Source organism: Sphaerodactylus townsendi, linkage group LG06 (assembly GCF_021028975.2).
Source record: "Sphaerodactylus townsendi isolate TG3544 linkage group LG06, MPM_Stown_v2.3, whole genome shotgun sequence".
NCBI lineage: Eukaryota > Metazoa > Chordata > Lepidosauria > Squamata > Sphaerodactylidae > Sphaerodactylus > Sphaerodactylus townsendi.
The window spans coordinates 11,814,369-11,834,685 of NC_059430.1; the positions used below are offsets into that span (position 1 = coordinate 11,814,369).

The following is a 20,317-nucleotide window of genomic DNA, read 5'->3' on the forward strand; positions in this document are numbered from 1 at the left end:
AAAATGTGGACAGAGAGACATTTTTCTCTCTTTCTCACAATACTAGAACCAGGGGGCATCCATTGAAAATGCTGGGGGGGAAGAATTAGGACTAATAAAAGGAAACACTTCTTCACACAACATGTGATTGGTGTTTGGAATATGCTGCCGCAGGAGGTGGTGATGGCCACTAACCTGGATAGCTTTAAAAAGGGCTTGGGCAGATTTATGGAGGAGAAGTCGATCTATGGCTACCAATCTTGATCCTCCTTGATCTGAGATTGCAAATGCCTCAGCAGGCCATGTGCTCGGGAGCAGCAGCAGCAGCAGAAGGCCATTGCTTTCACATCCTGCATGTGAGCTCCCAAAGGCACCTGGTGAACCACTGCGAGTAGCAGAATGCTGGACTAGATGGACTCTGGTCTGATCCAGCAGGCTAGTTCTTATGTTCTTAGAGTTCAGCAGGTGGATGTTGCCATTGGCTGGGAATAAAACATGGAGTGCTATCTGCAGCAATGAGAGAACAAAGGGACTGATCCAAGAGATGGCGAAAGAAGGAGCAACCCTCACCTCCTCTGATGTAGCAGCTAGAATATTGAACTGGGATCCGAAAGACTCGGGTTCAAATCACCATCCTGTTGTGAACTTGGACTGCTTGTCCCTCTTTGCTTGGCCTACCTCACAGGGTTTATTTATATTTCATTTGTAACATTTATATACCTCCTTTCTGCCCAATCAGGGCCACTAAGGAGGCTAATAATTATAAAATACAACATTCTAAAAACAAAAACCAATCAAAACCAAAAGTATCATACGTATGTAAAAACACAAAACAGCTAAAGGGTTTTGGTGAGCATCAAATGAGGGGTAGTGATAATCTAAACCTCTGCGAGAAATGAACAGTGTAAATGTCTAAATAAATACAAGTAAAATAAATGCAAATGGCCGATATACCGGGAGACCTCTTCGAGATCAATTTAACATGGCTTTTCTCCCTTCCAATTGACTTCTGGTCCTGTCTCCTCTAGAACAGTGTTGTTTCGATATAAGTTCGTCTACCGGAACCGGCTTGCAAGCTAAATTTGTCTTTGTTTTGACATTTCAGCCGTCCCTCGGAGTCAAGAAGCCATCCAAAGCCCTGTTATACGTGATCCTAAGCCCCGTGGGTCCGTACTTCTCAACCGGAAGCTTTAATCCCATATCCTTGTGGGCCGATCCAAAATACGTCAGGGCCTGGAAAGGAGGAACAGGAGACTGCAAACTGGGAGGGTAAGAACATCCCAATGGGAAAATTTTAAAGTATAAGACATTTGTAAAATTCTAAATTTAACACCGTGTATGAGCCATGTCTGAAGAGCTCTGGCCATTTGCAAGAGCTATGTCACTTGCCTTGCCTTGCACTTGCCTTGCCTTGCCTTGCATATACCGCACACGCACCAGTTTTTTCTAGCAGTTCGTTCTGCTTTAAATTTATTTGTAGTTTTGGGCAACTTGTTCCAACTCTGGTGCTGTAGCACTGGAGCAATTCAGTGCTATATTTGCAGCTCAAAAAAAAAGAGAGAGAGCCAAAAAAGGATGAGCTGCAAAAAGGCGGGAAAAAGCAGCACTTCCCAAACGCCTCAGATATTTCAAACGCCACGCTACAGCAATTCAGCAGCGCAAAGAAGACGTGAAAACGGGAGAAAGCCGCTTTCAGAAAAATTGGCTCAGCCCCTCTTTGCAAACAGAACTTGTATGAAAAGGTTATTAAAAATTTGGTAGCAGCTGAGAGCCAAAATGGTTGTGTGTGAAATGACACAAAAACTATTAGCAACCAGCTGCTAAAACTGTTTGAAGGAGGAGAAGTATACCCCGCCTTTCTCTTCTGTAAGGAATCTCAAAGTGGCTTGTAAACTTCTTCCCTTCCTGACCCCACAACAAATCCCTTGGGAGGTAGGTGGAGTTGCGAAAGTTCTGAGAGAACCGTGATTGTCCCGAGGTCACCCAGCAGGCTCCATGTGAAGGAGCAAGGAAACAAACTCAGTTCTCCAGATTAGAGTCTTCCACTCTTAACTACTACACCACACTGGGGCAATAGTCTGAGTTCAAAAATAAACAGCCAGTCACTATGGAAAACCAACAGCAGGGCATAAAGATTGAGGTCTTCAAAGATGTTGCCTTCTGGCACTGGTGTTCAGGGGTTCCTCTCAGTCCCCATGGGTAGTGGTCACTCCTAGTCCTCCAGTGGCGTAGTGGTTAAGAGCAAGTGCAGGTGCATTCTAATCTGGAGGAACCGGGTTTGATTCCCAGCTCTGCCGCTTGATCTGTGGAGGCTTATCTGGGGAATTCAGATTAGCCTGTACACTCCCACACACGCCAGCTGGGTGACCTTGGGCTAGTCACAACTTTTCGGAGCTCTCTCAGCCCCCCCCCCCACCTCACAGGGTGTTTGTTGTGAGGGGGGAAGGGCAAGGAGATTGTAAGCCCCTTTGAGTCTCCTGCACGAGAGAAAGGGGGGATATAAATCCAAACTCTTCTTCTTCTTCTTAAGATGTAGCAGCCATTTTGTTGTTCCGCCCACCATTCTGTGCCAGAATTCCAAATGTGCCCACAGATGCTAAAAAGTTGGGGGGGGGCACCTCTGACCAGGACACCACATTGTACTCTTGTAGTCTTGGATTCAGCTATGAGCTCCGGGCAGAGGTTTGCTTTTGGACCTGGACAAATGCTAGAGCGGTGAATTAATCTTGCAGATGGTTTTTTGACAACGGTCTCTTGCACTGTCCATCTGCGGGGCTGGACCTCCGAAAACTACCCTGTAAAGCATTGAGCGCTCTGGTTTCTGGAAGCTGGTAGCTTTCGTGCAATGACCCTCTTCAGCTTTGTTAGATTCTGCCACCCGTTGCCAAGTTTAGGGGACAGACCTGGCTGTGATCCCCACTTTCCTTGGCACAGGCCAAAGACATCTGTAATCGTCTAGTGGCATACAGGCATGTGGGAAATGTGTTTGACAGGCTCTGGGGGAACCGCTGGCCAAACGCCTGACAGCGTCCAGCAGCATGAGCCAGAACAATTGAGCCATAGTGCAGCTGTTGATTTAGCACATGCCGCTAGTAGATAAAGCATCGTAGGATGTTTTTGTCCTGACAGAGAAAGAGGGTCCTTCTTGAAGTTCATGACATGGATGTGATATGAAGAGGGGCTTGAGTGGAATTGGCAACTGGTAATCCCCAAAGGGTATCCTGCTAGTTTCTAAACCGCAAATGGCAGCCACAGTAGCGTTACCAAAATTGGTAGGGTGTGTCCCTTTTAGGATAGGAAATTAGAAGATCAGACCCTGCATTGCAAGAGGGGATAACCACAGATCTTTGCCACCTGAGTTTACAAAGGTTGTTTTCCATCAGAAAACCATAGTTCAGAAAGTTAACAATTTATTTTTGAGAAAAGTAAAAGGGCTACAGGTAGCAGCATTTAGGTAGGAATAATGCCTTGATGCCTTCAAGGGTTGGCACAGAAGGGTTGGCACAGAAGACACTGCTAAGGGCCAACACTCTGACTTGCTAGAAAGCTGCCTCTTATGTCACACCTTACAACTAGTGAGCCACATCATGTGTCATGATCAGCCTCTGTTTGATCGTGCCGTGTTTCAATTCCTGGATGGGATCTGGGAAGTTGATGGTGCTCAGAACCTCTCCCTGCTCTGCTTCAGCTACACTGCTTTGCTTTTTCCCAGACCCATTATCAGCTCTTTAACCATGTGTTATTGCAGCTCTGTCAGTTGTGGAGAATGTCGGTTGTTTTTGTTGGAATTTCCAGCCTTGTTTGCATGCAGCAGCAGCACAAGCAGCAGGGAATTCTGGGAAGCTGCACAAACATTCTAAAGGTGACAGTTAAAAACCGTTGGTAGTTCTGTTGTTCCCTGACTGACTGAGAGAAAAGAGGTTTCTCTGTGTACTGCTAACCAATGCTATGTAAAAGCTCCTTTGACTAAAGATACTGTATAAGCTTATTATCACAACCAAATTGTAACAAACAATGAGCCATGAATGTAACGATATATATGCGATAATTTGTTGATATGTACATACTGTTTATTTTTCTTCTTATGTTTATGAACTTCTGAGGTAAAATGGCTGGTCAGCTGGGATGTCATGACATGATGTAGTGGGTGACGAGGGGTATAATGGTGACTGCAGCATTGGCTATGCTTAGTTCCGGCAAGAGAAGTCTAAATACTGATTCCTGAAATTGTTTCATAATAAAGAAATCAGCTGAAAACCGAATCTTATTATTGAACAGTCTGGGGTTTGACATCATGTTCGTCACTTGAAAATTTTACAAGGACTTGCAGCAAAACTGACTGAGTACCATTTTGAGCCCCTGCTGACAAATTGACTAATAGCAAAATGAATACTAATGGACTACATTTGATAAATTAACAAAACTTTAGTTCGGTACAGTGAAAAGTTAATAATAATTAAAACAAAACACATTTCGGACTATGTTCTTCAGTGGTACAAATTGTTAAACCGTGTACCATAAGGCAAAACGATTAAAAATACCAAACCCAACATTTCTGACCTAAGCTTTGAAACACACACAAGAAATAGGGCCAGTTCGTTAGCTAGATTTTATCCAGAGGGGGTTATCTAATTAATCAACTCGCCCTACTTCAACAATTTGTACCACCGAGAAAGGTCTATTGGCTGAAATTCATTTGGTATTAACGATTTCTTTTTTACTATTGGTATTGTATTGAAGTTAGGTTAATTTAGGTTAATAGGAGCAGCAGTGGCATAGTGGTTAAGAGCAGGTGCATTCTAATCTGGAGGAACCGGCTTTGATTCCCTGCTCTGCTGCTTGAGCTGTGGAGGCTTATCTGGGGAATTCAGATTAGCCTGTGCACTCCTACACACGCCAGCTGGGTGACCTTGGGCTAGTCACAGCTTTTCGGAGCTCTCTCGGCCCCACCTACCTCACAGGGTGTTTGTTGTGAGGGGGGAAGGGCAAGGAGATTGTAAGCCCCTTTGAGTCTCCTACAGGAGAGAAAGGGGGTGATATAAATCCAAACTCTTTTTCTTCTTCTAATTTATCAGATGTAACCCATTCTATTATTAGGCCTTTTCTCAACATTCTTGGTTGCCTGGTTTTTCTGGGTTGAAGTTTTTTCTTCTCCTTTTTGTTTGAGTTTTACCATTTTGAGCCTGAAGTTTCAAGTTCATGCTGCAGATTCCATTCCGACAGTGCTCCAGCGGTAACCCTTCTGAGGGGACAGGGGAGACGGGGGTGGTCATATGGATTGATCATCCCTCAGCACCCAACTATATCTCCCACCAACTTCCATGTGGAATTTTACTTTGATAAAACACATATATTTCACTTGCATGTTAAAGAAAACATAAACATTCTCACCATTCTTGAAACTGCAGTTTAGACTTCCCCCTTTACGGCTCTGGCCCCTGCCTGGTGGAATGCGCTACCTCCAACTATCCGGGCCCTGTGGGACCTTGGTGAGTTCCGCAGGGCCTGCAAGACAGAGCTTTTCCACCGGGCCTTGGGGGGGGGGGGCTGGCCGTGGTTTTACTGCCCCCCACTGAAGCTGGAATTGCAACTGAGGCTATCTGTGTCCATCCTTTCCATCCCGGTTGGGCCTGTTTTTCAGATACCATCACAGGCCCTCCTGCTCCCTCTTTTTCTGGCCTATAGATTGGGCGCCGATTTTAACCTTTTAACGCTAAATTTAACTTAATTAATGATTTGATCAACTGTTAAATTATTTCTGTTGTTCAGTCTTAGATGTTGTATATAATTGCTGCTTAATTTTAATTGGCTAATAGGTTAAGTTTTATGTGATTGCTGTTTGAATAACAGCCGTGTTGTGAGCTGCCCCAAGCCCTTCGGGGATGGGGCGGCCTATAAATCGAATAATAAATAAATAAAAATAAATAAAAAACAGCTCTACCCAATGGTGATCATGACACAGTTTTAGGCTGCCTTAACATATCCAGAATATGTTTCTAGGCATAGGCACAAATATTGGACTAGTATCTGGACATCCAGGCTCAAATCCCTGCTTGTCATGGAACTTATTTGGTTGACCTTGAACAAGCTGCTCTTTCTCCCAGCCTAACCACTAGGCTGCTGAGAGGTTAAAGTGGAGGATAGGAGAGATGGATGCATTTCTTGAAGGTAGGGTGGGATAAAAAATGCAATAAAATACGTAAGTATGCAAATAACAGTAGCCTGCTCTTTTTCTTCTGTCTCCAAAAGGAACTATGGATCTTCTATATATGCCCAGCGTGAAGCTATGGAGTTAGGGTGCCAACAGGTTCTCTGGCTATATGGGGAAGACCATCAAATCACAGAAGTTGGGACCATGAATCTCTTCCTGCATTGGCAGAATGAAGATGGAGGTAACCGTTGCATTTAACACAGTTTTGTCAACCATTTCTGTGGCAAACATTCAAATAAAATGGTTGCGTCATCAGGTACCATTCATCAGTCTGAGCTTTTACCTCAGCTTTGACAACTATTTCTGTGGTAAACGTTTGAACAATATGGGCGCTTCATCTCTGGGCCTTCAGGTACCATTCATCAGTCTGAGCTTTTACCTCAGCTTTGACAACTATTTCTGTGGTAAACGTTTGAACAAAATGGGCGCTTCATCTCTGGGCCTTCAGGTACCATTCATCAGTCTGGGCTTTTACCTCAGCTTTGACAACTATTTATGTGGTAAACGTTGGAGCAAAACGGCAGCTTCATCTCTAGGCCTAAGACTCATTGGTCTGCTTCTAAAACAAAGTTTCACCTGAGGCAAAGCTATCAACAAACTTGACATCTAATTTTTTTCACGTCTGATGCTAATGTTAACATTTTGAGGATCTCTGAAAATAGAAGTATTTTCTTACATTCCTCAGCTGGGATGTGGGAGAGGAAAGGGAAACTAGAGCATGAAATGAAACCAGGACATGCATAATGCTCTTTAACAGGAGATGTGACCCAGTTTCAGGGTCTTTCCCCTCACTTGATCTACTGTTAACTCCCGGCTCAGCCACATCTGATGTGCTGACCATAGGTTTTCAGATTCAGGAAAAAAAGAGCAGCCAGACAAATCTGGGCATAACTGTTAATGGCCAACTTCTAGGAGTTTGGAATAGTATCAGAGTCTACACCCTAGGTGTCAAACTGAGACCCTCCAGATGTTCATGGACTACCATTCCCAGCAGCCCCTGCTAGCATGGCCAATTGGGCCTGCTAGCATGGGCTGATGGGAATCGTAGTCCATGAACACCTGGAGGGCCTCAGTTTGACACCTATGGTCTACACCAGTGGTTCCCAAACTTATTTGGCCTACCGCCCCCTTTCCAGAAAAAATATTACTTAGCGCCCCCTGGAAATTAATTTTTTAAAATTTTTAATAGCAATTAAACAGAAATATATGTGTATTAATGTTTCTACCTGTGGCCATCACCGCCCCCCTGGATTGCTGCAGCACCCACCAGGGGGTGGTGGCGCCCACTTTGGGAATCACTGGTCTGCACCATTCAGACATTGGGTTAGATCGAGACTAAATAAGCAAAGAAGACATTTCTACCAATTTCTCCTTCCCACTTCACACACCTATATTGTCACTCCTTTGGGGGCCCCATACTTCATGTCATGGAAATTATTGGCCTTCAGAAGAAGAAGAAGAAGAAGAAGAAGAGGAAGAAGAAGAGGAAGAAGAAGAGGAAGAAGAAGAAGAAGAGGAGTTTGGATTTATATCCCCCCTTTCTCTCCTGCAGGAGACTCAAAGGGGCTTACAATCTCCTTGCCCTTCCCCCCTCACAACATGCACCCTGTGAGGTAGGTGGGGCTGAGAGAACTCTGAGAAGCTGTGACTAGCCCAAGGTCACCCAGCTGGCGTGTGTGGGAGTGCACAGGCTAATCTGAATTCCCCAGATAAGCCTCCACAGCTCAGGCGGCAGAGCTGGGAATCAAACCCGGTTCCTCCAGATTAGATACATGAGCTCTTAACCTCCTACACCACTGCTGCTCCAGGAGGGGTGGAGGAGTTTTCAATCCACCAATGGAAAATTTTGTCTGGATCCAACCTAAACCATTTAGAGTTAATCAGAATGCTAATTTCTTAAATCGAGAACAACGTTGTATTGAATGGTAGCGTAATTGACCTGAGGTCTACCTAGGTAGTTTCTTTGCCTTTCAGTCGTCCTTGCTTAGATGTTAGAAAACAAGTATTAAAAATGATCTATTCTGAATTTCTAGTCTCCTGACACTGTTCCACTTTTGAACAAAGCTCGGATTCTAGGATCAGGTAGCAGTCATGTTTTGCAAACAGGAAACATGGCTAATCGATCTTTCTCTTGCCCTGAAACATGCCAGTGTGGTATTTCATGAACAAATACTGCCATATGAGGTTATTTCTGGAACATCAGTGCTTCAAGTTTAGCACAGTGCACACACTCAAAAGCAGAGCGCAGTAAAAACGTGTGTGGTCCTCCATAGGATCTCTCTGCTTGTCCAACCTCCTCCTTCAATACTTACTGGTCTGCTGTGATATCACAATGATCCTGTGTTGGCAGTGGCTGCCATTGGCTTAGCTGCTTCGATGTCATAGAAGCACTTGCCCAATCACCAAAGTGCCTGGGAAGCTTGGCAGACCCCAGAATCCCAAGGTTATGAGCAAGACATCAGAAATGGAACATCTCTGTCTAGCTCAGTATAGTGTGGACTTTTGATTGACAGATACAGTTTGGATGCAAAACGGTTGCGTTTGCAGCTTTTCACCAGAGGGGGACAGACATTTCCTGCCTACATATATGGCTTGCTTGGCCTCGTATATATTTCGAATAAAAAGTGATGTCATGGGGGATACTTTGATTTTGTTTTGTGAAAAGCTTATTTTTAAAAAATGGCAAAGTCTGAATAAAGGCTGTGAAGTGCTTCTGTGCAGGCGTTTCCTATTAGCTCCAGCAGTGCCTTTGGCTCATCGTTTGGGATTTTTTTTAGCAGTGGCGAAATGTACAAAGCATATGGAGTCAGCTTTGGCTGCAGTTCACAGGAAAGAACGAGCATTTTTTGGCACCCCAGTGGTTGCACATTGTCATGTTCTCGGTTGGGTACCAAAGGAAGCAGATGTTGCTCCAGGCAATGCTAGACGGGTGGGCACTATGCGCAAGCTCTGTGAAGATTCCATGCGAAAGGGGAGTTTAAAATGGCTCGCGGGAGCGCCGTTCTCTGGCAGCCGGCAGGGCAAGCCATCAAAACGGCACAATAGCTCTTGGAAGCCAGTTTTTGACGGTTGCTGCGCTGGCCACAGGGTGGGAGGATGCCAGGGAGGTTTGTTACGATCACCCCGGGAGGAAAATGAGGTAAAGCTTGTTTAAAAGGCCGCAGCAGCCCATTTCTGAGGTTCATGACCGCATGCAGAATCCAAACACTACTAGCAGCAATAGTCTTGAACAGTGGCTCCAAACTGTAGGCAGCTCTCCACACTGGTTGGGGAGAATTAGCTGGAGACAGAGAAGTGGAATCCAACTGATCATCTGACGTTTGGAACCCTTTCAACTTGTGATATTTTATGAATTTTCACGGAAGGGATATCATTTATGCAGAGACTTGTTGATCTAGGTCCGTGGTGGTGAACCTTTGGCACTCCAGATGTTATGGACTACAATTCCCACCAGCCCCTGCCAATTGGCCATGCTAGCAGGGGCTGATGATAATTGTAGTCCATAACATCTGGAGTGCCAAAGGTTCGCCACCACTGAATTCTAGGTGTATATTTTGGGATCCCTCTTCTGTTTGGATTGTGTTATCTGTGTTGTGTATTTTTCTTTATTTAATTAATTGGGTTATTTGATACAGACTTTAAAATTATTTCTATTAAAGGTATAGTTTTAATGTTGCTCTTTGAGCCGGGCAGAGGTTTTCTTTCGTAGTAAACGAATCTGGTTCCCCAGATAAGAGTCTGCCACTCCTGCGGAGGAGTGGAGAATCAAATCCAGTTCTCCAGATTAGAGCACACCAGCTCTTAACCACTACTACACGCTGGCTCTGTCAGAACATGTGTAAATGTTTAGATGAGCAAAATCTAAATGACAGCTGGTCCCTCCTTCTAACAGGTGCCGTGTGCAGATTAGTACCGAGTGCACAGCTTGTTCCGTGTGCAAACCTGATAAGGCGAGGGCACCTGATTGGTCCCACTATTGTATATAGTTAGCACAGACAGCAGTGTGATGGGTGCCTGAAAACACCTGTGGTCTGGCGAAGCACTTTGTTAGTAGAGAGCAATAAATAGAACTGCACTGGTGACTGTGTGTCTTGTCAGTTCTTGTCTACATTGCGTCCTACAAGGTGGTCTACTCCGAGTAAATCCGCTGCTTCAACAGGCTCTCTACAAGGAACTTGGACAACTCACAACTCAGCTGGGGTTATTTGGGTTGTGTGGAGGTACCAGTAGCATGAGCCACTGCTCCTCATAGGAAGGCAACTTTATAAGTGCCAGAATTAACATAATTGCAACAGTGATAAAAATGGTCATTTTGGTTGCACACATTTCATTGGCTGTGTGACCTTTTTTTTAAATTAAAGGAGAGTTTTATTTTTGTTTTTAAACAACGCCATTGTGTTTTGTGTTGACAGAGGAGGAACTGGCAACCCCACCCCTGGATGGCATCATTCTCCCTGGTGTGACAAGGCAGAGTATTTTGGACCTGGCACACAAGTGGGTAGGTAGTCCAATACCAGTGGCTTTCCAAACTCAATGCGCAGGGCATCATTTCCACCCTATGTGGTTGCTATGAACTTCATAGAGCCGTGGTGGCGAACCTTTGGCACTCCAGATGTTATGGACTACAATTCCCATCAGCCCCTTCCAGCATGGTCAGTTGGCCATCCTGGCAGGGGCTGATGGGAATTGTAGTCCATAACATCTGGAGTGCCAACGGTTCGCCACCACTGTCATAGAGGATTCCAAGACAGACTCTCTAACTTCGCCTGTGCCCTGAATTCCACGGGGAGTTTGGGGGCAGGGTGCTATTGCAAAAAAGGGGGCTGCCCTCCAATGTGCTCCCATGAGACCCTAGAAAGTGGTACTCAGGGCTCTGCCCCCCCCCCTCATTACGCTACTGATTAACAGAGATGGTTTCCCGTTGCCTTCTTTTCCATAGTGACCCTGGACTTCCTTGGTGGTTTCTCATCCAAGTAGTAGCCAGAAGTGGTGGGATCCAAAAATTTTAGTAACAGGTTCCCATGGTGGTGGGATTCAAACTGTGGCGTAGCGCCAATGGGGCTGGGCGGGGCATGATGGGGGCATGACCGGGCATTCCGGGGGCGGGGCATTCCTGGGTAGGACTGTGGCAATGACGCAGCCGCTGCGCAGGTCCTTGAGCGGGAAACGAATGCACGCAGGCGCAGGCTGCCACGCACGCCGGTGCACCTCCTGCTAGACTGCTTCAAGTTCTGCGCGCTACTGCTGAGAGGAGGGGCGTAACAAAGGCAAAAATCACGTGGCAGAATCACCAATTAGTAACCCCCTCTCGGCACACACAAATAATTAGTAACCTACTCTCGGGAACCTGTGAGAACCTGCTGGATCCCACCTCTGGTAGCTAGGGACAACTCTGTTTAGCTTCTGTGCTGAGATCAGGCTAGCCTGCGTCATCCTGGTCAGGGCTTCCTGCCAGCCAGGTATATATTTTTGTCAACTTTCTGCTTCTTCAACCAAAGGTCGACTTTTGGCCTCTAAATGCACGTTTTTTAGCGCTATGTCTTTTTTCTCTGTGCAGGGGGAATTCAAAGTATCAGAGCGATACATCACCATGAGCGATTTGATCGCTGCCTTAAAGGATCGTCGAGTGAAGGAGATGTTTGGGGCTGGAACCGCTTGTGTTGTGTGTCCTATTTCAACAATATTGTATCAGGGAGAGGTGAGGGTGACCGGATTTTGCTTCGTTTTTCAGCCCAGCAAAATAAGTTAAGAATGTAAGAAAGAGCCTGCTGGATCAGACCAGAGTCCATCTAGTCCAGCACTCTGCTACTCGCAGTGGCCCACCAGGTGCCTTTGGGAGCTCACATGCAGGATGTGAAAACAATGGCCTTCTGCTGCTGCTGCTACTGCTCCCGAGCACCTGGTCTGCTAAGGCATTTGCAATCTCAGATCCAGGAGGATCAAGATTGGTAGCCATAGATTGACTTCTCCTCCATAAATCTGTCCAAGCCCCTTTTAAAGCTAAGCCCTTTTTAAAGCTAAAGTTGAATATTGAGGTACATAGAGGAGTTCACTGTGGGATTTGGCAGAATATTTGATAAAGCACTGTGCTAAACTTGGGGGTCTGGCTTGGCAGCTCATGTACTTTGTCGCTGAAGCACCACTGGTGGCTCATGCCATTCTGAAGACTCAATGTGGTGTCTGTGTACGATCTGGGAGAGCCAGGTCCAAATCCTCGCTCTTCCACGTAAGCTTGCTGGATGACTTTAGGTCCGTCACACACTCTCAGTTTAACCTCACTGGACGGTTGTGAGGATAAAACGGAGGAAAGTTGGAAGCCAGTTTTGATTTCTGTTCAAGAGAAATAATCTATATATATAAAAATCTATCAGTGCGTTTTTCTGCTGACAGGTAATCTCCCAAACTACTGGACTGATTGCTTTGAAATTTTCACACAACGTCACATTCGCGTGCAGCCAGGTTTCCATACTGTTTGCACACCTCCTGTTGTGTACATGTCACAACTGTGCCAGTTATTGTGTACATGCCACACATGTGACAGTTGGAACCACAGTTCTGTTCCGCAACAGTGCCATCTGCTGGTTGTCAAAACAACACCCTCTGATACAAGGGAAACAACCATGCCTTCCTTGAAAACCGCTGCCATCTGGAGTGAAAAAAATGGGGCCCGCCATCTGGACATGGCCCACCCACCCTAGCGGAGGAAGGGGAAGGTGAGGGAGGGCCCGGGGGTTTGCTGGACCAAACGCTCTGAAATTTGAACACAGTGTAGCTCATGCCTCCCAGCGTGTTTTAAGCTAGGTAATTTGCCTGCAAGGAAAGGGAGTGAAAGAGACAGGGTCCGCCACCTGGACATGACCCACCTACCCTAGCAGAGGAAGGGGAACGGTAGGGAGGGACGGGGCGGGGTGCCATGCAAGGAAACGGGAGAGAGGGAGGGGAGTGAAGGGCCCCTTGCCCCTCCCCTCCTTTGCAAGCATTGTGCAATGACACATGTTCGAACCGTTCGCTTCCCCTTTTCTTTCTTTTCCACTTCACCAGACTGAGCAACAGCAACGTGAGGCTGGGCCCACTAGTATGTTATGAAAGACATGAACAAATATGTTAAAAGTGCAAAGAGAACAGTATGCCAAGCTTATTTGCAAGCTTGATAGAGAAATGAGGGTCAGTCGTGGGAGACTGAGGAACCCCAAGTTTATTTATTTATTTAGAAGAAGAAGAGTTTGGATTTATATCCTGCCTTTCTCTCCTGTGAGGAGACTCAAGGCAGCTTTCAAACTCCTTTCCCTTTCTTTTGCTGTAACAGACCCCTTGTTAGGTAGGTGGAACTGAGAGAATTTTGAAGAACTTTTCACCCAGTAGGAATGCAGGGGTGCGGAGGCAAATCTGGTTCACGAAACAAGCCTCTGCCACTCACGGGGAGGAGAGCAGAATCAAACCTGGTTCTCCAGATTAGAGTCCACTTGGTCTTAATCACTACACCACGTTGGTGTAAACATTCTATCAACTTTTTACAAACACAATAGAATTTATGGAGCAGCAGTGGCGTAGGAGGTTAAGAGCTCGTGTATCTAATCTGGAGGAACCGTGTTTGATTCCCAGCTCTGCCGCCTGAGCTGTGGAGGCTTATCTGGGGAATTCAGATTAGCCTGTGCACTCCCACACACGCCAGCTGGGTGACCTTGGGCTAGTCACAGCTTCTCGGAGCTCTCTCAGCCCCACCTACCTCACAGGGTGTTTGTAGTGAGGGGGGAAGGGGAAGGAGATTGTAAGCCCCTTTGAGTCATCTTGAGTCTCCTACAGGAGAGAAAGGGGGGATATAAATCCAAACTCCTCCTCCTCCTCCTCTTCCTCCTCCTCCTTCTTCTTCTTCTTGAGTGGTAAATGATTCTTATCACTATTCCTAAGAGGGAGGATGAGAAAGATAAACTTCCTTTCGACCTCCATGGCTAACAATTTTTGGTGGTTTTTTTATTTTATTTTTCTGATTGTGTAGCTCCTGCAGTTCACACAAAACCCGGCCCTTTGACTAGTTGCATTTTGATGTCCCGAACCTGTTTGTGTGTGTGAGTAACTTTTGTATAACGGTTGCCCTTCTTATTCTCGTAGACTTTGCACATTCCAACCATGGACAACGGACCTAAGATAGCAACCCGTTTTTTGAAAGAGCTGACTGATATCCAAGTAAGGACCTCAGTTGTTTGCTAAGATGACTGCAAAGGGGGAAAAGAACAGAAATAATCTAGTTGCTCTTTTCATTGGGGAGTGTGGCTCAGGGCTAGAGCATCTGCTTGGCATACACAAGGTCCCAGGTTCAAGTCTCGGCATTCTGATAGGCTCACCCACATGAAACTACACTCTATTGCAGGGGTCCCCAAACTACGGCCCGGGGGCCAAATGTGGCCCCCTGAAGGCATTTATCCGGCCCGCCAGGCATGGCGGTGATGGCTCCATTCAATGCAGTGGGGACTCGAGGGAGAGGAGGAACCGGCTCCAACGGCTGTTGATTGCAGTTACATGATGGCACCCCCAAATCATGAATTTTCTGACCCAGAGTTGGAAACCTTACATGTGGCAACGCCTGCTCCGCCCTTCCCTCTCAGCTACTCCATCCATGTGTTGCTCTCAGAACTTTCTTGTTCATCCTCACTCCCATTTTCTGGCATCAGCCAGGCTGGCGAATCGCTCGCTGGCTGCTAGGGAGGAAAGAGCCCAGGAAGATACCTGATCCTGGGTTAGATGGAATGTTTCATTGGGAAAGTTCTGCTTTTTTTTTTTTTTACAGGGGAAGGTATTCCACAGCCTCCCCAACAATATTTGGAGCCCACCCTGTACTTGACATACTTTGGTCACTGATCTAAAAATAGACCATGACAGAAAGGCTGAAAGGTGAAATCAAACATTTTACAATCATTTGTGCATAGGAATTTGTTCATAGTTTTTTTTAGTCCGGCCCTCCAACAGTCTGAGGGACAGTGAACTGGCCCCCTGTTTAAAAAGTTTGGGGACCCCTGCTCTATTGGGACTTGGTATTATTATGTTGATTGAGGCGTCTTTCATTGGACTCTACCTGTGAATTAAACAGATACAAGAAACTCTAAGGAGGAATTAAAGTAAAATATTTAGGGCAATAATTGTTATATGATATCTTTAAAAGTTAGAATTTACACAAGTGTGCTGTGAAAAGCCTTTGATGTGATTTAAGCTTATAAAAGAGCATCACTTATAATTGTTAGTCCACAAGTGATTTGTATTATTGAATGCCCTTGAAAAAAACCTGTCCTGTGGCCGGCACTACATCCTCTGGCCGCAGATTCCGCATTTTAAAGTGTTCCTTTTTTGTCCGTCCTGATCGTGTCCTCCAGTTGTGTTTGATCTGTTGCAATGGTGGCAAACCTATGGCACTCCAGATGTTCATGGACTACCTCCCAGGGCAAATTGTAGTCCATGAACATCTGGAGTGCCATAGGTTCACCACCACGGATCTATTCCCTTTGGTCAAAGAATAACGCTCTTTGCGCTTTTTTTGTAGTATGGAAGAGAAGACAGCGAGTGGACAGTTGAGGTATCCTGAACGCGGAGGACTGGAAAGTCTCAGCCCACTTGGAACACAGACCAAGGCAGGCCAGCGTACCACCTGACCGATGACCGGCTGTACCATAGCTCTGCGTAGCATAGTCCATGTGTAATCACTTTGTTCCTGCGCCTGGGGGTGGGGTAGGGATTGATTTCCACGTGCCAGGGAGTGTGAGTACAATCGTTTCGATTTTCTACTGTGATTTTGCTCTAGAGTAGAAATCTGTCTTCTGGTAGAGGTGCTAGATGTAAGCAATAGACACTGTCTTGGCAGTTTTCCTGGTGCCCCCTCGTGTCCTCAGTACAGTCCACCAGTGTGTTTAAAAAAAGTTCTTCAACTGCTCTTCAGTCCAAGCCGAGTGCTGTCCGTGTTAACTTAAGCTTTTGAAGCACAGGCGAAGTTGCGTCCTGTAGCGCAGTTGCCAAATGGCTCAGAGGTAACCTTTTTGCTATCTTTGAGTCTTTTCTTTATTCCCAGCTTGGGAAGACGATCGAACTCTCTTGGTTTTTCTTCATTTGTTTTTAATCTTTTCTATTGTTATCTTTGATCGTTGTGGGGACATTTCTCTTAAATCCCCGGAAGGCTTTTTACTTTTCCAGTTCCTCCTAGCCACCAAATTTTCTAAACGAGAGTGATTCCCTTCTGGTGTCTGGTGACACCATGCCTTGGATAAATTCCCGTTGCTTCTCCCCACCCCCCTTCATGAAAGGACATCTTTAGTCACCATAGGACACGCGTGGGGCTGCCCCCAGGTTTTGGGGTACCCTAGGCTAAGATGCCTGAGGCACACAGATGGAATCTACCCACATCCAGCTGGGCTGTAGTGAAAGCTGTTGTTCACCATCCTTATCACCTGGCAATAGAGTGAGGTGACCGCCAAATTGTCGCCAGGCAACAGAGTATGGTAGTGCCCACCCTTATCCCTTATACAGGAAGGAGAGGATTGATTAGGTTCCCTACCAGCCATCTCCTTGGGCCGAGAGTACCTCCCAGGGCAAATCCCGATGCCCTAGGGGAGAATCCAGTCTGGTTGACGCTTCTCCGCCTGTGGATCCCTAGGCAGTCATTTATAGCCTAACAGGCAGACTGCCCCCGGTACACGGGGAAGTCTAATAAGCAATAGGTTCCTTTACCATCTCATATCGAGACAGTCAGATTTTGAGGGGATTGGCAAATGTATGGCAGTTTCCCAGGCTAGGATTCTTTTATTCCACTTAGGTGATCCAGTTCTCCCATTTGCTGATTGCAAAGCTTGTTCCCGTAGTATCAGATCATCCATTGAATCTCCCTCGGACAATCCTTGTATTCTTGATTCCCCTTAAAGCCTCACAGGTCAAACTTGTTGAAGGTCAAAACAAATCAACGTGACCCTTAGCAAGGAGAGCAAGATTTTATAGAGATTCACAGCTATATCTCATTTTTGTATATAAAATGCCTGTCTCCCTCTGCCGGTAAGCATGGAGGATTGCAGCTTTCCAATCAGGAGGGCTTAAACCAGATCGTCCACTCCTAAGCCTCAGAGCTGCCTAACCAGAAAAGAAATCCTGGCTTTCCGATGACGCCTGCGGCCACCCCTTTACTCACCCAAATGAACCATTCTTACAATGCCGTTCTAAGCACAGTGACACTCTTCAAAGCCCATGGACTTTAAAGGGTGTCGTTCTGCTTTGGATAGCTAGATTCAAGTCCAGTAGCACTGGGAGAGACCAGCAAGATTTTCAGGATATAAACTTTTGAGAGTCAAAGGTAATTTCCGCACAGCGGAAATAAACCGTCTTGAGGATGTTTTAAAAATCGTTTTGGGGAAGACCTTCGTACAGCTTCCTCCCCAAAATGTCTTCAGAACGTTTTATTTCTCTCAACCTGGGTTTTCCAAAAATCGATAAACTAGCAATCTTTTCCTCCAACTTGGGTTGAAGACATGTCCTGCCTTCTAAGAGAACAAAAGCAGGCAGGAAACGCTTCACTTCTCCCATCCAAACCTCTTCCTCTCATTTTGCCATTTGCGCCCACCTTTTGTGTGTTCAGCAGATTCTCCATGAAGGTTTCCAATGGAGGTTTCCAATGCTGCTCACAGCTCGTTCACGTGTGATTTCTGTGTAAAAAGTAGACGAATAAAGTTTTTTGCCTAGCAATCCCACGCAGGTGTCCTTTTTCCTTTTTTTGTTTTGTTTTGTGGTGCGTCTGTGAAGCTTCGACGTCACGATTAGAGAAGCTGCAGTATGCGCGTAGTCGTGCTGACTTAGCTTCGCAGACATACCCCTCAAAAAAAGAAAGAAAAAAATGACATGAGCGAGGGATTGTTGGACAAAACAATCTCTATTCATCTACATTTTAAAAGGAAACCGTGTACAGGTGAGCTGTAAGCAGAGGGGCTGGCATCTTCAGAGGATCTGATAGACTATCAGATCCTCTGAAGATGCCAGCCACAGATGCAGGCGAAACGTCAGGAGAGAATGCTGCTAGAACACGGCCATACAGCCCGGAAACCACACAGCACCCCAGTGATTCCGGCCGTGAAAGCCTTCAACAATGCTTGTGTTCTCCGCTCGGTGGGAACACGAAATGCCAAAATGGAACTTTTAAAAACATCTGCCGGACGTTTTATTTCTGCCGTGCGGAAAGGACCAAAGATACCTGACGAAGGGAGTTTTGAGTCTCGAAAGCTCACATCCTGAAAACGTTGTTGGTCTCTAGGGTGCTACTGGGCTTGAATCTAGCTCTTTGACTACAGGTCAACAAGGATGTCCTCCCAAACTCTCTGCTTAGGATGGTACTCTTAGCCCCACATGCTCTTAAGCATCCTGAGATATCAGTGAGTGTCCAAGGCTGCAATGCTGCAATGCACTGAGAAACGTTCCTCCACTTACCTTCCAGAGTGGTTCATACTTACGAGGAGTAACTCCCATTGAACAAAATGGAATTTACTTCTGAGTAAACATACTTAGGATTGTACCGATGGCCAAGTTACATCTATCCCAAACGTCTAAATACGGCCATTAGGGATTTATTAAATATGCAGGAGACTAGAGAGTTGTGATATCCAGAGGTTTTACCGGGGGGAAATGGCCTCCGGGGCCCGCAGGTCTGCTGCAGGCTCCTGGCCCGGGTGTGGCCTGGCCCTGCCAGGCTGCTCCTTCAGCCAGTGGAGGCTGGGCCAGGAGCTGTGGGCCGCCCCTCAGCCCAGCCCGGCCAGGCTGCCTGGGACAACTGCCACCCTCCTCCTCCCGCTGAAGGAGCAGCCTGACGAAGCTGGGCTGAGGGGCGGCCCCCACGTGATCTAATGGGTGAGTCTCGGGGTCAATTGACCCCCATGTCTTTCTGGCAGATAGGCCACTGGTGACAGCTTCCTTTGACTATTTTATGGTCATTTTCCTTGGTTTAGATCTGGTCTCCTTGTTGTTGGATCTGCTCCTTTGACTATTTTATGGTCATTTTCCTTGGTTTAGATCTGGTCTCCTTGTTGTTGGATCTGCTCCTTTGACTATTTTATGGTCATTTTTCTTGGTTTAGATCTAGTCTCCTTGTTGTTGGATCTGCTCTGACTTTCTCAGATCATTGCTGCCTCTCACCCTTGCGTGAATTGTGCCATCTGCAAAAAAAGACTTTGTCGTGGCTCACCCTCTATTTGAGCTAGCTTTGAGACATCTTTTGCCAAAGAGGTTACTTACAACAGCGTTCCGTACTTGCACAACTCCAAGGATTAGACGTTTATTTAGCTAGCGTTACCGTCCCTTTAAAAAGATGCAGTTGTATTATTCCAGTAAGATATCCCATGAAACAGCACGGAGAACTGGTTCTCTGTTTGCTATTGCACTTCTACAGCACTTGGAAAACTAAGGAGTATTTTTTTTTTCTATTGAAAAATTTGGGAAACTTGTAACTTTACCTCTTTTCTAACAGAGCCTACCTCTACCGGTTATTTTGCCAACACCTGGAAATGCGTTCAGCATTTCTCGGTGTCTCTGCTCATAATTTTTGATCTTCTCCTTAATTAAAACATACAGAGAAATCCCAAACAAGATCATGCTACTTCACAGTACAGGGGAAAGGAAAACTCATATTTGAACACCATCCTCTCAACCACTTGAAGACGTAACCACTTGTTGAACATGCTAGGTTTGCATTTCCAAGTTCTCATTTACAGAAGAGAGCACTGAGAAACGTTCCTCCACTTACCTTCCAGAGTGGTTCAGTCTCAGGAATACTATATTGAGTGCTTCGGGACCTTTGAATTGGCTCGTGATCTAAATTCCCACAATGCACCTCTTGGATTCGAGAATACAGTTGTAAACTATACATGAAATGTATATGTCTGCAGAGCCAAGAGGCTCTTTGTGCACTCTTGCCTTTGCGCACCCTTTCAAAAGAGCATGCTGGCTCAAACCCCTCCTGTGTGCGCTCACCAAGGCCCCTTCCGCACATGCAGAATAACGCACTTTCAATTTACTTCCACAATTGTTCGCAAGTGGATTTTGCTATTCCGCACAGCTGCGAAGTGCATTGAAAGTGCATTAGTCTGCATGTGCGGAAGGGCCCTCTAAGGCCCT

The 20,317-nt window shown here is 46.0% G+C and overlaps 1 protein-coding gene across 3 annotated transcripts in view; it reads left to right on the top strand.

Annotated features, from left to right (window-relative positions):
* The window catches only part of BCAT1 (branched chain amino acid transaminase 1), an 87,445-nt gene extending 70,737 nt beyond the window's left edge, over nt 1-16,708 (top strand). For all 3 annotated transcript variants that reach the window (XM_048500250.1, XM_048500249.1, XM_048500251.1), the window contains 6 exons: nt 1,085-1,248; nt 6,229-6,371; nt 10,603-10,688; nt 11,748-11,888; nt 14,300-14,374; nt 15,723-16,708. In XM_048500250.1, coding sequence (XP_048356207.1) covers nt 1,085-1,248; nt 6,229-6,371; nt 10,603-10,688; nt 11,748-11,888; nt 14,300-14,374; nt 15,723-15,764 — 651 coding nt within the window. In that variant the 3' untranslated portion in view covers nt 15,765-16,708. The remainder of the gene's footprint in view (nt 1-1,084; nt 1,249-6,228; nt 6,372-10,602; nt 10,689-11,747; nt 11,889-14,299; nt 14,375-15,722) is intronic.
* The last annotated feature ends 3,609 nt before the right edge of the window (nt 16,709-20,317 follow it).